Raw genomic sequence first — 21,504 nt, forward strand, 5'->3', positions numbered from 1 at the left:
CTTCCACCACAACATGAAGGAGTACATGCTGGCAACAGATTCCGTTTTCCCTCCAATCTTACTGGTGTTTAGTTTAGTGGAAAAGTAAGTCAAATAACACTTATATGAAAGCACAGGGAGGAGGCCGACATTGGACTTTTGACTCAAAACAATAGACAGAATCTGTACCGTTGCTCATCAAGATTCTGTGTTTAAGGTTTCTGATTGTTCGACCAACATTATGTGAATTTTAATGTTTAAATCTAAAGCTTACAGGTCCCTGATGAACAGATTAGAGTCCACTGGAAATCCTGCAGGATTATAAACACTGACGTGTATAATCTCTATGATGCAATCTGGTATCACAGCAATTGTCAAAAAAGACGTGCCCCTGACTGCATTTGGAACTGGGTCAGGCAAATGGATTCAAATCGATATCTATACAGGCAATTCACCCAAAGAACATGTCAAAGGCTTATAGATGCCACTAATGGAGCCACACACACATATGGACTGCCTGAGGCGATGAACGTTATCCAATCAACCAATCAAATCACAGGTCCGAACTGTCAGCCATTGGTCACATCAGTTCCAGAGAGGACATCCAGAGTTCATAAACAGTTAATGTAGTTCACATACAGCGGAGGGAGGGGGGGGGGTCTGTGTGGGTGCCTCGTGCCCCCCCCGCAAGATGCCGCCCTGGGCTACTGCCCATGTCGCCCATGCCTAAATCCGCCACTATTTGTCATGCAAATTAAATCTTGCAAGTTCTCACCATGCTAACACTAACCCTTACCCCAAATTCGCATAATCAATAAATTATGCGGTTAGTGTTATAGGCTTATTTTTTTAGGTTTGCTGTTATAATTGTTTTTTGTTGCCACTGTTAAGCAAAGGGGCTCATCTTTTAACTTTGTTTGAGGTTTGTTGATTGTCACCGTCATTGAGGTTTGTGTGTTGAGGTCTATTGTGTGTCTAAGTCAAACAATTGTGCATACTGCCTTGCAAGATATACCTCTCTTCAGAGGTGTAATTGCAGTTAACTTCATCTCAAAATAATTGAAATGGTGACGAAATGAAAGTTCTCGTATTGTGAATTGAGTAGTAGTTCTCTCAACAAGTGTTTTTGCATTTTGTGAATAAACAAATTCACATTGACTAAACAAAACAATGTTACTGAGGACAATTATTAAACAATTCATGTTGCCTTGATTTTTTAAGTTTGGTCAACAAACTTTTTTTTCCCAATTTGATTTGATTCCAATTCACTTGGCTCTATTTCAGTTATAATGTCCAAGCGATTTGATTATTTTCAATACCAATTATGATACCACAACAAAATATTAAGTAATTTGAGAAAACACTGTTTCAAGTTCTCAAGTAATTAGTCAAGACAAGTAAACAGTCAGTTATAAAGATTTTCAATGTGCAATAAATTACCACAATGAATAAACACAATCTGTTTGAACTAATAACACACAAATTATTATATTGTTCTTGTACATACTGAATACATCATTCAAACATTCACAGTGTAAGTTGGAAAACGTATGTGAACTTCTAGGCTACTGATATCAAAAAAGCTAATTATAGTCAGGAGTTGGCAAACCTGGCATCCAATTAATGAAACGAGATTGGAGGTGTGGGTTAGAGCTACTTTGACTTATAAAAAGCACTGAAGCATTTTGAGTTTGCTATTCACAAGAAGCATCTGCTAACATGGACCAAGAGATCTCAGAAGACCTATGATCATGAATTATTGCTTTGCATGAAGCTGGAAAGGGTTACAAAGTTATCTTGAAGAGATTAGATATTCATCTGTCCACAGTTAGACAAACTGTCTATAAATGGAGATGATTTAGTACTATAGGTACTCTCACCAGAAGTGGCCGTCCAGCCAAGATGACTCAAAGGGCACACCGCAGAATGCTCAGTGAGGTAAAAAATAACCCTAGAGTGACAGATAAAGACTTGAAGGAATCACTGGAACTGGTTAACATCTCTGTTCATGAGTCTACAATACGGAAAACATTAAACAGGTATGGTGTTCATGGCAGGACGTCACAAAGGAAGCCGCTGCTTTCCAACAAAATCATTGCTGCACGCCTGAAGTTTGCCAAAGACCACCTCGATACTCCACAACGCTACTGGGAAAATGTTTTTAGGTTGAATTGTTTGGGAAGAACACACACCACTACGTGTGGAGTAAAAAGGGCACCAAAGGCTGCCAAAGGAAGACCGACCCGTTATCAAATCCAAGGGTTCGCTTACTTTTTCCATAGCAATGTGAATGATTAATGGGATGTGTTCAATAAAGACATGAAATATTATAATTGTGTTTGTCTATACTTGTGACTGACGAAGATGAGATCACATTTTAAAAACCAGCTAATTCCAAAGGGTTCACATACTTTTTCTTGCCACTGTATATAGATATAGATATATTTTTTCTTACCCAACCCTAGTGGTTAGTGAAGTAAATAAGTTTAGCAATGGAAAGGGACTGAGACCTCAATGCGAATGATTCATGGAGTATTTATTTCCAGACAACAATAATATCCTCACATGTGTGTTAAGTAACAGACATTAGTTGGTTTTGTGAGCAGATTGGCAACCACAGGTCAGTAAATCCCTGATAAAGAGTAGTCTACACTGTTAATATACAGCACAAGACATTAAGGATAGAATATTCTCTCAAACTCAAAATGACATGATGAATGATTGGTCACTTTCCTGCCCTCTATTGGCACAACAATAAACATCTCCACCAGTCATATGGATGACATCACTCCAAAATCAAAAGAACCATGAAGACTTTTTGCATTGTGACTATATTTTAACAATAATGTATCACATTTCCCCCTGAAATGTCATTACTTCACCGAAATATCTCATTCTCACGTACTGCGAAAAAAAGTTACCTAAACTGAAACATTTTGTAAACATCATGGTAGCATTTACTGATTCATAGCAACACTTTTGTTTTACAGTGTTACAGTAAAGAGAATGAAATACGAAACAATGAATTGTCATGAAATTAATGCCACAATTAAAAAAATAAAATAAAGTCTTAACTGTCCTAAAATAGGCTTCATTTGTTGATTTTGGGGTGAAATATGACCTGGAGATGTTTTCAGGTGGTTTCACCCAATACGACCTTCATGATGATTGATATAATTCTTCATTTTGTAGAAAACTCTTCTTGCATAGAGATCATAAAGCTTACTATAACAACTATGGCATATATTATGGCATACATTTCAGCACTTCAAGGCATTAAGAATTTAGATCGTTATGTTCAAACAGTGAACAGATTGTATTTTTGGTTGAGAGATGATTATTCAACTTCAACATAGCTCTGATCACATATTTGGCATCAGCTACTGAAGACAATGTACACTTATATCGATGCAAAAACTGGTACAAAATATATATTATCTAGACATCATGCATAGTCTGATTAAACACCAAATTAAAAACAAAATAATTGTAGTCCCTAAGGCACAAATGAAATGTTAATTTGAGAGTACATTATTAATTAAGATGTCACTACAGTTAGATTATTTGACTATTGATATATATGCTGTATTTATGTGACGACACCACAATTCTGATCGCCACAGTTATGCATCCAACTTCCTGTTTCCTCAGTCACTTCCGCCACACAACTTCAGGAGAAGCTTCTTATAATCACCAGACGTGTCACCCTGCAAACACAAACGCAGGCCTCTGGTAAATGAAATTAGTCATTTCCACATGCATTTTTTAAATAATGCTTTATATATATATATATATATATATATATATATATATATATATATATATATATATATATATTTTAATTAATTATATATATATATATATATATATATATATATATATATATATATATATATAATTATATATATATATATATATATATATATATATATATATATATATATATATATATATATATATATATATATATATATTAATTAATTATATATTCTATTATATATAATATTTAATTATATATTATATTAATTATATAATTTTTTTAAATATATTAATGCTTCAGTAATGGTTATTAAAGCAGTATATATTCCATTCTGGACTTGTTAGCATGTATTGCGGATGCTCGCTGCATGGTACAAGATTTTACAAATAAAAATATCAGGCCTCATAATGTACATGTAATGGCCCGCAACCTAAAATAAGTTGCTCTAAACTTTTACACACAGTCACATTCCTTAGGACTGTGTGTCTGTGTTATAGGTATGCACATCTTTTAAGTACAAGAATTAGGCAGTATATTTTCTGTGTGTGTGTGTGGCTTACAGAGATGGCGGTGTACAGAGATTTTCCGTACAGCCGCAGATATTCCTGTCTGATATCCAGCATGTCCACCTCAGAACGAGACACCATGATGCGGATGAGAGTCCGGTCTTTAGTGCCTGCACCCTAAAAACATTCAAACATACGTAAAACACTATTTAATGAGCAGCCAACATTCTGCTAAAAGACACTGAACATGCATTAACATCACGAAGGGATAAATCACCCCAAAATCATTCAGCCTAACATCTCCTTTTGTTGTTCCTTGAAGAAAGAAAGTAAAATGAATGAGTAAATTATTTGGGGTCAACTACCCCTTTAACATATATGACATCATATGCTTTACCTGCATGGCCTTGTTAAGTCGTTCGGCAAAGTAGGCAGGAGTGTTTTTGATACACTTCACTGAAAAACAGCACATATGAAATATCAGCACAGCACTGAAACTGTAAACATGACTCTAAACTACACATTACTGTATATTTTACATTATAGAAATGACTCCAAACATTACAGGCAAAATACTAGAACTGACGGAGTGTCGCATTAAAGATGTTGTAAAATAGCCACCTGTGATGCACATTTTATATTACATTTAATATCAATTAATAAGTATATTAAAATATACGTACAGTATATACTATACTACTTAGCGGAAAACAATGTGAATTGTAATTATTATGATTAATATATTTAACAAATCATTGAACATGGTGTCTTTTTATCAAATTGCTGTTTTATACCATTTATTTTGTGTGCTTTTTAAAAATAAAATAAAACTTTAAAAGGAAAATTTCAGGTTCAATACAAGTTAAGCTCAACCAACAGTATTTGTGGCATAATGATGATTAGCAAAAAATAAATAAAATAAAATATATATATAATTTCGACTTGGCACTTACAATGGAAGTCAATGGGGCCAATGCGTAAACGTTAACATACTGTTTCAAAAGTGTAGTATGTACACAGATAAGATTAGTAAGTAATTTTATCACACTAAAATCATGTTAACATGTATAATGTTTACATTTTCTGGCTATACTTTTGAAACAGTGAGTATTTTAATGTTTATGGACTGGCCCCATTCACTTCCATTGTAAGTGGATTAATGTAACCGGAATTTTTTTTTTTGTTTTTTTAAAGGGACGAGTCAGAATTATTCTTTGTGGTAATTAGGGCTGTCACGATTATTAAATTTGGCTGACAATTAATTGTGATTATATCATATTATATTATGCAACAGTAAAATATTTCTGTCATTTTTTTCACTTTCACACATTATTTTAATGCTCTTTAATTAAACCTATGAGCCCTTATTTCTCATGAAGCAAAACCTTTAAGATTTCCTTTCGTCATTTTATCACTACACAGAAACAGAGTAAGTGTGCATCTCGTCCTGTGTCACTGTGCATCATTAAAGGTGCTGTGAGCGATTTTATCATGTAAAGGTACGCAAAAAATATCTCACTCCTTGAAAGATATTCATGAAATAAGTGTTGTGAGATATCTCACAGATCTCTGTGACAGCTTTAGTCTCTGTAAACAGCCAACAAAATGTGTCCGCGGTCAATGACATTTTCTGCCTGTCAATCATTTTGCACGTTCTCACAGTATTGTAGTTGCAGCGAATTATTGAGGCTTAATGCCATTTTTATGCCATGTTGTTCATTACAGTTGTCAGTCGAGGGCGCTATTTTACTGATGTTGTTTTTAACAACCATTTCTCATAATGTCAGTCTCAATAAAGCTCATTTGATATCTTTGGGGTGCGGATTTTGGAAACAGGGGGCGTGGCTTATTCAACGGCTCAGTCTCGTGAAAGTAGAACAGCTAAAATCGCTTACAGCACCTTTAACACTGTGCATATGAACCTGTTGTGACCAGGAAAATGTAAAGTGAAGCCGGAGCTCTTTGCGTTCACTATCAAAGGTTATATTTGTTCTTTATATTTTCGTGGGAGTTTGAAGCAAAACCTCTGCAGACAGCACGTTCATCAGAGCACTTCACACAATCTTCCGGACAGGAGCTGATCTGGTTGACGTCAGCGTTGCGGCTCAGGGACACTCGGAGTTCAATTGAATGACACACAAATGTGCCACTGATGCTGTTTATATTTGCTTAAAATACCCTTATTTGGGCATTAAAATGTGATTGGAATTTAAATTGCATTATAATCCCGGCTAGATCAAATAACCGCCATCAGACGATTATTTAACCCTATAACACTGTGTGTATTAAATATGATACACAATGTTTGACGGCTCCTGTTTAACTCTCTGTTCAAGCTGACGAGCCAAACAACCTATGTTATGTAAGTGTCACATGTTTATGGCACCATCTAGTGGTTATTTGTGAAAAAAGTGGTTTCAATGTTTATATCGATCTATTTATAATGGCAACAGACTTGCATGAAAAGTGACTCTTATGTTGGGATAAATGACAGCTTATTTTAATAAAGTAAAAGTGACAGTAATGATTATATTGTTACTGATATTTTAAAATGAGTATTTGCTGAATATAAGCAACTTGTGCTTGGTTAAAATTTTGTATATTATTTTATTGAAAAAGCCCCTTTGAAATGCATGTATCAAATGTGATACAACAGGCTTTAGAGGAATATCTCTCAATCATCATTACATTACATTCATGCACACTTATGTCAGGCTTTACAGGGTTAATAATCGCGACAGGCCTAGTGGTAATCAACATTATTCCACAAATGCTGTTGGTTGAGCTTAGCTTGTATTGAAATCGAAACATTCCTTTAAGAGGCTTTAAAAAGTCTTTTTTTCAGTGTGGCTCTATTTGCATATGCAAAACGTTTAGGCACTCTATGCATTACAACCTCAAATCTGCATCTTATTCAAAACAACTGACTCAGCATACTGTGAGTTCTGATTTGGCCCTATTTTTATGTCATTCTCTCCCCTGTGTGGCTATTCCTTCCCCCTGCATGCTTATTCAAGATCAGCTATTGGCTGAAGGCTTTTCTCAAGACCAATCAGAGTCGAGTACCCACCCACTGCCACCATGCCAGACTCCACGTTTCCAGACATCTCTCTACAGATGCTCTTCTCAATTTCTCGGCCACACATCTGCTGGTACTCATGGAAGACTAAAAAAACAAATCAAGAATTTCTGAAACCAACAATGTGCAATAATGTTACAGCTTTTTGATTTAGAACTGACAAATTTAAAGTTTCTATGCTGCAAATGATCATTTTAACCAGGTAAATAGAATTTAAAAAATATATATTTTAAAAGTCATTATTTACACATCCTCGTGTCATTCCAAACTCCTATGCTGTAGAAGTTTGGGAGACACTTTTAAGTTGTTTACACAGCTCTTTTCAGTTAACCTGATGGAAACTATATCCTTATCTCAAAGGATATGGTCCAATTATGAGCAACTAATGCAGTGGAAATGATCTATAGCTAATGCAATCACCTGATGGGGATGTTTCAAATAAAAGGGAACTAAAATAATTGTTTTTCCAGATGAATGCTATTAAATGCAATGTACCTGGACATCATTTAGGAAGTAATAGCAGTTCCTGTGTGTTTTTTTTACCTTGTCTGAGATGAGGTTTACTGCGAGCGCACAGAATGGCATTAAACTGGGACTCATCCGTGCCAACTTTATTCTCTCCTGCAGCATGCAGCTTCTACATCAGAGAAAATAACGCACATTTTCTTTCATGAATAAGCACCTACAGTTCACGACAAAAAATAAATAAAAAAAATACACACATCAGCTTTAAGTGAATAAAAAAGTATTTTCCCCAACCTGGGCATCCTGTTTGGCCATAGAAATGTCCACATTCTCTCTCTCATCTCGATTACCCTGAAAACAAGTGAAAACTATATTACATTACATTATACTATATGGGTGAAAACTACACAACAGACACTTCCTATATCCACTTCCTGTTTCAAATGGAAAAATTATATTATGGTGTAATCTGCCGTAAATGTGAAGTTCCACATTTATTAACAAAAATATAACATTGCTTTATCAACCACCTACAGTTGCATTTATGTTACCACCTCTTTTTACTATGGAAAGCCCATTAAAGCCACATGAACAAAAAAAATGGCTATGATAAGTCTTACTTTTGAAATAAAAATTCATATTTACGAAATAAAATGTCAATTTATGAGACTGTTATGAGAATTATGACTTAGTTTCTCAAAATAGGACTTTTAATCTCATAAATTTGACATTTTATTTATAATTATGACTTACTACCTCATAATGACATTTTATTATTATTGTGACTTTTTATCTCATAATTATTACCATGTTATAATTATGACATTTTCTTATAATTACTGTATGGCTCAAAATTATGACTCTATCTAACTATCTCATAATTATCACTTTTTATCTTATAAATTTTGACTTTTTACCTCATAATTATGACTAAATCTAATAATTTTACATTTTCTTGTAATTATGAATTTATCACATAACTATCTCATTCTTATGACATTTTAGCTCATAATTATCACTAAGTATCTCATAATTATGACATTTATCTCATTATTGTGACCATCTCAAAATTGTGACTTTAATCTCATAATCAGGTTGGATTGAAAAAGCCAACATACTGATTTACTATTTAAACGTATTATTATTATATACATTTCTAACTCTAACTCCTCCTAGAGCTTTCAAGCTTCATGCACCTAACTGATCGGAATTGTGGTATTCCCGTAGCGGACCTCCGAACAGGCCCAATTTCCCATCGACTCCCATTCAAAATTTCTCACTAGACTTACTGCCAAAGCTTTCAAGCTACATGCACCAAATCTGTGATAGATATACTAGCAAAACAAACTAGCAACACCTATCTACATGCAAGCAATACCTAGCAACATGCTAACACTACCTAGCTAAGTATTAAAACATGCTAGCAACATGCTAACACCACCTAGCTTAGTACTAAAACATGCTAGCAACATGCTAAAGCATGATAGCAACGCCTAGCTAAGTGCTAAAACATGGTAGCAACATGCTAAAACATTCTAGCAATGCCTGGTTAAGTACTAAAACATGCTAGCAACATGTTACAACATGCTAACAATGCCTTGCTAAGTGCTAATACATGCTGAGCAACATGTTAAAACATGCTAACAATGTCTAGCTAAATGCTTAAACATGCTAGCAATGCTAGCTAAGTGTTAAAACATGCTAGCAACATGTTAAAACGTGCTAACAATGCCTTGCTAAGTGCTAATACATGCTTAGCAATGCCTAGCTAAGTGCTAAAACATGCTTAGCAATGCCTAGCTAAGTGCTAAAACATGCTGGCAATGTCTAGCTAAGTGCTACAAATGCTAGCAACATGCTGAAACATGCTAGCATTGCCTAGCTAAGTGCTAAAACATGCTAGCAACATGCTAAAACATGTTAGCAATGCCTAGCTAAGCATTCTATCTATCAATACACTTTCAGACTAGGCTTTTTCAAGCCAACCTAAAGTTTGTCCACAAACTTTTCAAATCTAATAATTTTTTAATTTTCTTGTAATTATGAATTTATCTCATACTTGCTGGTGTGTGGTGAGTGTACTGGCACACTATGGCTGCCGTCACATCATCCAGGTGGATGCTGCACACTGGTGGTGGTTGACGAGGTTCCCCCTATTCTATGTAAAGCACTTTGAGTGCCTAGAAAAGTGCTATATAAATGACATTTTAGCTCATAATTATCACCAAGTATCTCATAATTATGACTTTTCTCTCATAAATATGACTTAGTATCTCTTAATTAGGGCTTACCAAAGCAGTTTTTTTTTTTCATGTGGTGGAAACGGGCTTCCATAATTCTCCATGTAATTAAAAAAATTAATAAATAAATAAATCCAAAACAGTGTGCCATTGTGACAACTATTTACCATCCTATTGTAAGCACATGTTTAACATCACAACAGTGATCCTCAACAATGTCCAACTTGAGTAAGATTTACATGTATAACAGGTCATTTACATCCAAACATATGCTGGTATCATTGCTAATATAAAAGGACAGAGAAACAATAAGAAACCCCCAGACACATATTGAAAGACAGACATTGTACCTGAGACAGGGAGATGAGCAGACGACGGAAATGTCCAGATGTGTCACTGCTGATGGCGTCCTCCAGAGATTTCTTGTACTCTAAACAACAAACAGTGATCTGTATACTTAAAACATCATTTTCAGACACTTCAGACATTCTTCTGGGTACTGGGACCACTCACCTGCCTTATACAGTTTATTTATTTCCTGGATTTCAGCATTATTACGAGATGCCAGAATCTCTATGAGACAGGCCTCGTCTGTTCCAGCACCCTGAGCATAAACAATAACAATCATTCATTCATTTATCTGGTTATTTACTGAAAACTCTCTTTGCTATTTTGCATTCTCATATTCACAGTCTGATTTTACATTAGTTTTCAGACTTAAAGGATTAGTTCACCCAAAAATGTAAATTCAGTCATTGTTTATTCACTTCTGTGTTGTTATAACTCTATATGACTTTCTTTCTTTTTCTCAACACAAAGGGAGAAATTGTGAAATAAAATGTTGTGCTCATTGATGTCATACAATGGCAGTTTATGGTGACCACCTCTTCAAGCTTCAAAAGAACACAAAATTATAATTCAGAAGTCTAATAAATTATTCATGAGACTCATGATTGTTATGAAAGTATACAATAAGATTTGGTGCGAAACAAACCGATATCTAATGTATTATTTAGTGAAATGTTCACTGAGCGTTGATCTCCTGTGTGCGTTCATGATAGGACACGAGAGCAACAGTTCACGCAGCACCCTCATGACATTGGGGCGTTCAAGCGAAAACTCGTTTGTTTATCTAAAATCAGGTCCTCCACAGTGATAGTGACAATATAACACAACACAACTGCACACACAACAGAGAACAGAACTTACTAAACATGTCTGAAGAGTTTGTAGTCCAAGAATTGATGCATTTCTATGCCCAGACTTTTTAGGTTGGATTGAAAAAGCCAACATACTGATCTACTATTTAAACGTATTATTATTATATACATTTCTAACTCTAACTCCTCCTAGAGCTTTCAAGCTACATGCACCTAACTGATCGGAATTGTGGTATTCCCGTACCGGACTTCCGAACAGGCCCAATTTCCCATCGACTCCCATTCAAAATTTCTGACTAGACTTACTGCCAAAGCTTTCAAGCTACATGCACCAAATCTGTGATAGATATACTAGCAAAACAAACTAGCAACACCTATCTACATTCTAGCAATACCTAGCAACATGCTAACACTACCTAGCTAAGTATTAAAACATGCTAGCAACATGCTAACACCACCTAGCTTAGTACTAAAACATGCTAGCAACATGCTAAAGCATGATAGCAACATCTAACTAAGTGCTAAAACATGGTAGCAACATGCTAAAACATACTAGCAATGCCTAACAAAGTGTTAAAACATGTTAGCAACATGCTAAAACATGCTAGCAACATGCTAAAACATGCTAGCAACACATAGCTAAGTGTTAAAACATACTAGAAACATGCTAGCAACATGTCGCAAAGTGTTAAAACAGACTAGGAACATGCTAGCAACATGCTAACACATTCTAGCAACACCTAGCTAAGTGCTAATACATGCTGAGCAACATGTTAAAACATGCTAGCAATGCCTTGCTAAGTGCTAATACATGCTAGCAACATGTTAAAACATGCTAGCAATGCCTGGTTAAGTGCTAAAACATGCTAGCAACATGTTAAAACATGCTAACAATGCCTTGCTAAGTGCTAATACATGCTGAGCAACATGTTAAAACATGCTAGCAATGTCTAGCTAAATGCTTAAACGTTAGCAATGCTAGCTAAGTGTTAAAACATGCTAGCATCATGCTAAAACATGCTAGCAATGCCTAGCTAAGTGTTAAAACATGCTGGCAATGTCTAGCTAAGTGCTACAAATGCTAGCAGCATGCTGAAACATGCTAGCATTGCCTAGCTAAGTGCTAAAACATGCTAGCAACATGTTAAAACATGCTAACAATGCCTTGCTAAATGCTAATACATGCTTAGCAATGCCTAGCTAAGTGCTAAAACATGCTGGCAATGTCTAGCTAAGTGCTACAAATGCTAGCAACATGCTGAAACATGTTAGCAATGCCTAGCTAAGCATTCTATCTATCAATACACTTTCAGACTAGGCTTTTTCAAGCCAACCTAAAGTTTGTCCACAAACTTTTCAAATCTAATTTTTGGACCAGTACCAGTTCACAGTGGATGGAGTTACCCGTGCGATGCTGAAAATAGAAAACAAGCGATCGATAGAATGTACCGTCGCTCATCCTGGCTGGTTAAGACAAAAATTCTGATTACCATAGAAAATATACATTTTATCGTGTGGCGTTTGCCACCAGGTTAGGACACGGTGTGACTGCGGCTGCGTTTACAGAGCACTTCTTTCTAAAAAAATAAGGCTGGGCATAGAAATGCATCAATTCTTGGACTACAAACTCTTCAGACATGTTTAGTAAGTTCTGTTCTCTGTTTTGTGTGCAGCTGTATTGTGTTTTGTTGTCACTATCACTGTGGAGGACCTGTTTTTAGATAAACAAAACAAATTTTCGCTTGAACGCCCCGATGTCACGAGGGGGCTGCGTGAACTGTTGCTCTCATGTCCAATCATGAACACACACAGGAGATCAACAGCCATTGTATGACATCACTGAGCACAACATTTATACACAGTTTCTCCCTTTGTTTTAAGAAAAAGAAAGAAAGTCACATAGAGTTATAACAACACAGGGGTGAGTAAACAATGATTGAATTTTCATTTTTGGGTGAACTAATTCTATAAAGTAAATGTGAAAACACAATTAACTGTGGTTGTTTGCTCTACATGTCAGTCTCTTCCTGTCTAAGTGAGCAATAAGATGCAAACTGACCCAGAGTTCTAGTAACTGATTGTAAATTTGATCCGATGTGGGTTTTCCTGAAAAAACTAGGGTGAATGAGTGTTAAAGGAAAACTCACTGCTATGGCCTGCTTCAGTTCAGAGACATCAAACTGAGTAGGAGTCTTTATCATTGCCAAAACCAAACTTTCAAAGTTCCCGGTCAGCTCTGATTTTAGATCACTAACCAGATCCTGTGAAATACCATTTAAAAAATGTGTTACACACAACAAACCACAATGGCAGTTCTTTTACATTTGTAAATATGTAAAAAGCATGCCGTGTCATCATATGGCTCACCTTGCCATATGTGGTTTTGTAAGCCGCGACCATCGGCACACGCTGCTTGTTGGTGCGACTGCCGAGAAGCTCGATAATGGCATTTTCATCAGTTCCTATGAGTAAACAGAGTCAATATCAGGTCTATACATTTTGAACCAATTTTATAACATGTGGCCAAAAAAAAAAAAAAAAAAAAAGTCAAACTTGGTGGTACCAATGAACCAAAAAAAAAATTATAATAATTTCTTCTCACCAAAGCCCTTCATTGCTTTCCTCAAGACTTCAACATCTCTGAGAGGATCAGCACCAGGAAAGTCCTTCATGGAACCACGGTAACCCATCTAAACACAAACACTACTGTTATAGGAAACACTTAAGATGATTCACGCCATCCTTTGGGTAAAACTTTGACTGTAACTGGAAGAAGACACTGTATTTCCTTAATGCGCTTTTGATAGCAGGGCAACATAGCTATATATAAATATATGAGTATGTATATACTGTGTATACTGTATATATATATATATATATATATATATCAACACACACAATACATGTGTGCATATGTGTGTGTATATATACAGTGTATATATAAATATATTTCACACACATATGGGTCAATAACTTGATGCATTTATTTTTTATTTTTTGGTCCAGATATATTAAGTTATTCAAAAGTACATAAAAAATGCGATTACAAAACCAAGACTTGAAAACAACTCTTCTATGATGATCATGTTTTAAATTATGGACTTCAAAGTCTTGTTTATATTTGTTTCTGAGCTTTAAAGTAAAAAATGTCATGTGGTGTAACTGTCCGGAGACAGTAAAAAATAAATCTCATTAATCTTTGAAAAAAGAAACGTTGGCATGAGTAGAATAATCTTTTATTATTCTTTAAAAAAAAAAAAAAAACAGTGAAACAATTTTTGTTTTAAAATGTTATATTTAAAAAAAATAAAATAAAATAAAAAAAGAATAAAAAAAAAAAAAAGGGTCCACCAAATCAAAGTCAGGTGGTGTAACCAATATGTACGTTGACATTTTGTTGTCATGTGACCAAAAAAAACAAAAACAGAGGACCTCTTTAGACCCTCATGACAATTTGCATGAAAAAGCACATTTTGTTTGTTCAGGTCAAATGGAGTAACCCTGAGAAAACTTCTGAAAAATATTTTTCACCTTGAAATGAACGATTAAATTGTTTACACTCATGTATTCAATGTGCACAAAAAAAAAAAAAGAAGGTATTTTAAAACCTTTTGCTTGATGGTCACACCACATGACATTTTTAAAGTCTAAACTTCACTCTTTTTTCTTTAGAAAATGCTTATAAATGTTTTCAAAAATGTACAAGAACAAATTTGACACAAACTTCACATTTCTACGAACTTGGCACGTGTGTTTTAAACTAAACATTTAAAAGATTTCAAATTTTTATCACCTCAGACAACCTTATTTTAATAACCCACATTTACTGTATACACACACATATCTACTATACAAATTCTGACAATATTCAGTTTATCTTGATATTTATGTATATGTAATGAAATGGCTTAAAAGGGTCAGGAACCATCATTTGAACAAAACTGTGGACTGAAAATGCTTAGCGCAAGAAAAACACAGCAAAAGAAAGTTAAAAATAATCAAAGCATGTTTTCAACATTGTTTGCACTAAATGAACACAAGGAAAATTCTATTTGATCATTTAATTTATATGCACAAATATAAGAATACACATAATACAAGTAATCACAATATTCACGTACATATACGCATATTCACATTCATTTTTAGTAATTTCTATGACTTTTCCAGGCCTACATTTTTTTTTTTTTAAAAATCACAATTTTAAATTCCCTGATTTTTCCAAGATGTCAATGACCGTGGGAACCATGTGATGTGAACTGTAAATCTAAAGTGAAGAAAGTAAAAGCTTAAAATGGCCCATGAAGTTGCCAGTCGCTCACTTTAGCTGCAGGAACAGCTGGTTGTGTTGGTCCAGGCGGAACACCCCCTCCGTACCCGGGCATTGACGGGTTTGGAGCCGGAGCACCTGGGTATCCTGGCATGGGCTGTTGTGGCATGGGCTGTTGTCCTGGGAAAGGACCTCCAGGGTACCCCTGAGGCATCCCACCTCCAGGCTACATACACAAACACACCACAAGGAGTTCAGTAACTTTACTATGTGACTTTACATTTAGCTTAAAATTGCTATGCATTTAAAAACAAATGACACTGCAGATTGACAACAACAGAAATAAAATAGAAATAAAGGAATGCTTACAGCTCCAAAGCCAGGCTGGGCACCCCACCCACCTGTTATAAAACATACAATAACTTAGTGCTGCTTAAACTGTGACAATACAGACACAAAAACACCACAAATTACATAAAGTCAGTGTCAAAACATTATAAACACAGGCTGTTATTTCTTATTTGTTATAGCAAAGAAAGCGCTCACCTGCAGCGGGCATGGACGGGTACCCTCCGGGCTGGGCGGCAGGGTAACCCCCTGCCTGCGGTGGGAACCCTCCTCCCGGGGCAGCCGGGTAACCGCCAGCCTGAGGAGGATATCCCCCGGCCTGGGGTGGGTAACCTGCTCCGGGGGGATACGCCCCTGGTTGAGGTGGATAAAACCCTCCCTGGGGCGGATAGGCACCCGGTTGGGGCGGGTATGTACCCCCCGGGGCTTGCTGATATGGTCCTGATCCGGGTGGGTAGCTTCCGCCTGCAGGGGGGTATCCGGGATAACTCATCTTGACACCTGGGCAGATAGGAATATTTAACTAAATTTTATAGTAACAAGAACATTCAAAAACATGGTTTAAGTTGATATAATGTTAATTTTAGTGTGATAAAATCGCTTACTAACATTATCTGTGTAAAGTTATATTCAATATTGGACATAACTTCACACAGATAATGTTAGTAAGCGATTTTATCACACTAAAATCATATTAACATGTTTATTGTTTACATCTTGTGACTATACGTTTGAAACAGTGAGTATTTAAATTTTTATGGACTGGCCCCATTGACTTCCATTGTAAGTGCCATAGTTTAACCACAAAATTATTCTTATTTTTAAATAAACGAGGGAGTCGAAATTATTTTTGGTGGAAATCAACAAGAAATTAGAGGTAGACCGATATATCGGTTTTACCGATTAATCGGTGCCGATAGTGGCTTTTCTGAACTATCGGTTATCGGCAAAAATCTGTCGATAGTTACGATAGATTTTTCATCATTTCGGCATTTCAAAATAAGACTCCCCAGTGTGATTCGGGCTTGTTTATACACGTTATGCACCAAATCATTTTTATTGGTTATTACTGGGATTTTGTTTGAACAAAAAAACTGCTTCTAGGATTTTATTTATTTTGGACTCTGGCCGCCACAGTAAAGAAAGAATAATTTTTTATTTTTTTTTTGGACATTTTATAAACCGATTATAAAAACTATCGGCCGATTAATCCGTTATCGGCCTTTACCACCACCTTAGTTATCGGTATCGGCAAAAACAAAAACTGATTAAAAGAAATCTAATTTTTTTTTTTTTTTTGTGACGCACTTTCCCTTATACATTCAAATACATCTGAGCATAAAATCTTGAAAAACATGTCAATGATATTTGTCAAATACTAAAAGTATTTAATTTCTGCACCATTAGTGTCACTCTGTGAAACTGCAAAAAATAAATCACCCAAACACTCTACACAAACAGTTCGTTCAGTCACAAACTCAATCCATTGGTTGAGTCAATGTTACTTTATCAGGCTGGTTGGGATACTCAAACAAACACAGCACTGTTTTGATAGTGCCACAGATGCTTCATATCACCTTTAACCTAGAAGCAAACGCCTATATCAGCTTGGTAAACAGACAGGTATTTTCAGTCTTTGAAAGGAGAATTTTTCAACACAGTAAACATGGTAATCACTCTATATGCAGAATATCTCCTGATGTATTTATACAATACCAGTCAAAGGTTTGGACACACCTACTCATTCTTCATTGTTACTATTTTCCACATTTTAGAATGATAGTAAAGTCACCAAAACTATGAGATAATGGAAGAGAATTATGTAGCGGGGTCAATAACGCTAATTACTTTCCAGATATATTAAATTATTCAAAAATACTTTAAAAAAGCAATTCACACAAAATAATTACTTGAATACACCATGTTTTAAATGACTGAGTTCGAAGTCATTTTGAGATTTTTTTTTAGGGCTTAAAGTTAATATTGTCATGTGGTTAATTAAAAAAAAGTCTCCTTAGCACAAAAGCTTAAATTCTTTAAATCTAAATAAATGTTGGCATGAGTAGCGCAGCAGGATAATCTATTATTATTTTTTCTTTAAAGTATAAGCAGTGAAACCCCTAAATATTGTGTGTAGTTAAAAAAAAATGTTTTTTTTAAATGTAACTAAATATCAATACTTTCCTTTTTTTTTTTCTTCTTTCTTTCTTTTTTTTTTTTTTTTTGCTGTTCAGTTCAATCTGAGTAACCCTGAGGAAACTTGATATTTTTGACTCAAAAATGCGTGATATTTGTAAAAAAATAAATTAGACAATTTTTTTTTCTTTTTTTAAATTAATGATTCAGTTGCGTACACTCATGTATTTAAGGTTAAATTATTTAAAAACCTTTAACTTGGTTACACCACATTACATTTTTAATCCATTAAATATTTATTCCTTTTTTTTTTGTAGAAAATGCTATAAATGTTTTCAAAAATTGGTAAAATCAACATGGATGCATAAGGGGGTGGGGGGGGGGCTATATCGCAAAAGAAGTTTACGCTTAAAACATTGAAGTACTCGTATACATAAGTCAGGCATTTGAGGTATCATTTGAAAGCTTAGAATCTGAACTTTTCAGAGATAACCATCACTTCTGCATTTATGTTAATTAAAATAACAAAATAAGGCCTCAATACATACGTGTCGCAAATTAGTGCCCCCTAGAGGTAATGGGTTAGAAATATTTGTATGAAAATAAAAGTCTTTCGCATAGCACATTAATGGACAAGTCATATATCAAATGAAAGCTCTCACTCCCAGGAATGCGACTGTACAGTTTTTTTGTTGTTGCCCTAATACCACAGTTCGAAAATTTTCAAAAGAATCACAAAGTGAAGTATGACTTCTGTAACTCATTAAATACAAACGTCTCTTTTATGCAGCGATAACTGCTGCTGTATGACCCAAATAGCTATAAACTTTAAATCTGCTTTTACCTTAGGCAGTATTCTAAAAAAAAAAAAAAACATTTTCTGTGAGCTTGCTTGGCTGAATAATCCAATGTTATATCTTAGATGTCCAGAACAAAATATGCCATCCAGCAGGAAAAGCATGCTAAACAAATCATCAGAAAAAATATGTTTTTGTATATTGATGATTGGGGGGTGGGGGGGGTCTCAGCTTTCTAAAGATATCTAGATTGAGCTTCTAGTCCACTCAGAGGCCGAGGTATTCAATGAAATAACGAGGGTGGTGCTTGAACTGAAAATTAGACTGAATGTCTATGGACCAGCACGTCTGTGAGGGCTAAAATGCGTTAGTTAGTTTTTTTTAAATACTTCATAAGATTATAAACACAATATTGTGGATAATTGGACTCTTTTTTTAAATTTGGGGGATTTCTTTAAAAAAAAAAAAAAAAAAAAGACTATTTTTTTGCAATTAGTCACACATTTGAGTGTGAAATATTGCACCAGTGTTTAAGGGGTTTAAACTAGAAAAATTACCAAAAAGTTCCCATAAATACGGGACACTTGTTCACTGCTCTAAAACACCCCAATTTTTATTTAAAATGTTAGTTATGTACATATTAGGCACACTATTTACTTACAAAACTGAAAGCACTACGCATAGGCCTACGCCTTTAAATGAAATGTTTTTTAAAGTCGCGAGAAACATAAATTCAGTCAAGTGTGTCCAAACTTTCCACTGGTTGTTTGTTGGTATATTAAGCATGTTGTTATGGTTAAATAGGATGTCGTGGTCTTTGTGCTGCTATTCAAATCTTTCCTATAATTCAGAGTGCGTGTCAAATGTAAACCACAGAGAAGCGCTTCTACAGTCTCTTTTGTTGCTTAAGGGAACAATAAAACCATCCTCTTCAAGATCTCAAGTAAAAACTTGTACCGAAATATTCTCTAACCACAAAGTCAGATAATCAAAGATTACATATAGTAGTATAGTTTCGACATTATGTTGATCCATCGCAAGCAAAAAAAATGGCAGCCGAGTATTTCAGATTACACAACACACACTAAAACAAACGCCCAGAAATCAAACATCCTTTCAACAATTCAGGTCCTTTCGACAGAGTGTCCATTACAAACATCTTAAGGACATATTTCACCCAGACAAATGTACAATTACCCCAATTATTCAATTACATTACACCAATGATTAAAGAGTCTCAGTAAAGTACGCGGCAAATAAAATAACATAGTAACATTTAGTAACAATGTAACATTTCTGCATTAGCGCGCGAAGTGAAGATTCTAAATAAAACTTACTGGAATGCGTATGTGATTAATAGCACTCGCGATCCGTGTCCGTGGACAGAATGAATGAGGAAGTGTTCACAGATTGTAGTCTATCACATTAGATGTGACCCGCCCGAGTCCTTCCTCATCCTCACATACTATACTAGAGGATATATGGAGTTATATATGTGCCACAATTCTGCACGCGCAAAATTATATTTTGAGCGCACAAAAATGTTCTGCACGTGCAAGATGATATTTTGAGTGCAAAAAACAATTTCTGTATGCGCAAGATGATATTTTGAGTGCACAAAAACATTTCTGCATGCGCAAGATGAAACTGAGCGCAGAAAAAGTTCTTATGCACGAACAAGATGGTATTTTGAGCACACAAAAAAAAATGTCTGCACGCGAAAGATGATATTTTGAGTGCACAAAAAAAATGTCTGCACGCACAAGATTAAACTGAGCGCCCGAAAAGTTCTTATGCATGCGCAAGTTGAAATCTGAGAGCACAAAAAGTTATTTTGCACGCGCTTGAGCTCAGTTTTGTAAAGCAATGTATCTTCTTGCAAAGATAAATTCCTTTTGAGCAAATGAAAAACAATTTTGCACTTGAATAAAGTTTATTTGAATGTGAATTTTTCTCAGAATTCTTACATTTTGCTTACTCCTCCTACCCACTCTGTGTGCAAAATACCTTTTTGCATGCTCAAAATATCATCTTGCGCAAGCAGAATTTTTTTTGTGCGCTCAAAATGTAATTTTGTGCGTGCAGAATTGTGGCACAAGTATAACTCCATAAAAGAATAGGATACTACCATACTACAGAGGCAGAGCTCTGTAGGTGGTAGTATGCGCAACAGTGCCCGCCCACTTTTTCCGCGTTAGGAGAAAGGTGCCTCTGGTTGTTCCTTGCTGGGTACGCAGCCTTACAGGCTCCATATGGTTAGGATTAGGGTGGGGGCGGGGTTAGGGCATCTGCTGCCTCCCAGGAACAAACTGAGGCCCCTTTGTAGAATGGGCCACTTTTTCAGCAATCTGGGTTCCGGTAGTATTTTTCCCATTAAGTTTTTGCATTTTTTTTAGGATTAATTAAATCCCTGAGTGAAAGTAGCGAGTAGTATTCAGCTGGTCATGTGATGCCAACATGGCAGCCCCCATGTGCGGACCCTCTCCATGTACAATAAAACAGCTTTTATAAGGTTGCTGATATTACTGGAGTCTTGATTTTAATGTGAGTGCTCATGATTTTAGACATTGGTTTCAACATTACTATTCATTTATTTCGAAGTAAAACTTTATAAATGAGAAAAAAATGACTAGGTGCACCTTTAATTTACCTTTATTCACTTCTGTAGCCCCACCCAGTAGCGGTGAGCAGTGAGGTGGCCAGTAAAGAGAGCATGTCAGTCAAGAGCAGAGAGCCAATCAGAACAGTGGGCGTTTACTGTCAA

The 21,504-nt window shown here is 35.4% G+C and overlaps 1 protein-coding gene across 1 annotated transcript; it reads right to left on the reverse strand.

Moving 5' to 3' along the window:
* Positions 1-2,494: 2,494 nt before the first annotated feature.
* Positions 2,495-20,209, reverse strand: LOC127423524 (annexin A11-like). Its single transcript, XM_051667906.1, has 15 exons — positions 20,078-20,209; positions 16,006-16,308; positions 15,829-15,860; positions 15,512-15,685; positions 13,792-13,879; positions 13,557-13,651; positions 13,337-13,450; positions 10,543-10,633; positions 10,380-10,459; positions 8,084-8,140; positions 7,868-7,961; positions 7,316-7,411; positions 4,643-4,701; positions 4,300-4,422; positions 2,495-3,686 (listed from the first exon to the last, which is right to left on the reverse strand). The coding sequence occupies exons 2-15, from the start codon at positions 16,298-16,300 to the stop codon at positions 3,627-3,629; spliced, it is 1,458 nt and encodes a 485-aa protein (XP_051523866.1). The 5' UTR covers positions 16,301-16,308; positions 20,078-20,209; the 3' UTR covers positions 2,495-3,626.
* Between the last annotated feature and the right edge of the window lie 1,295 nt (positions 20,210-21,504).

The sequence above is a fragment of the Myxocyprinus asiaticus genome, chromosome 32 (genome assembly GCF_019703515.2).
Source record: "Myxocyprinus asiaticus isolate MX2 ecotype Aquarium Trade chromosome 32, UBuf_Myxa_2, whole genome shotgun sequence".
In the NCBI taxonomy this organism is placed as follows: domain Eukaryota; kingdom Metazoa; phylum Chordata; class Actinopteri; order Cypriniformes; family Catostomidae; genus Myxocyprinus; species Myxocyprinus asiaticus.

Bases quoted from the DNA above. Each gene is read 5' to 3' on its own strand.
- LOC127423524 (XM_051667906.1), bottom strand. From the start codon at position 16,300: ATGAGTTATCCCGGATACCCCCCTGCAGGCGGAAGCTACCCACCCGGA. The intron at 15,861-16,005 runs GTGAGCGCTTTC...GTTTTATAACAG, and splicing joins CCCGTCCATGCCCGCTGCAG to GTGGGTGGGGTGCCCAGCCT. The intron at 13,880-15,511 runs GTGAGCGACTGG...GTTTGTGTTTAG, and splicing joins CAGCTGTTCCTGCAGCTAAA to ATGGGTTACCGTGGTTCCAT.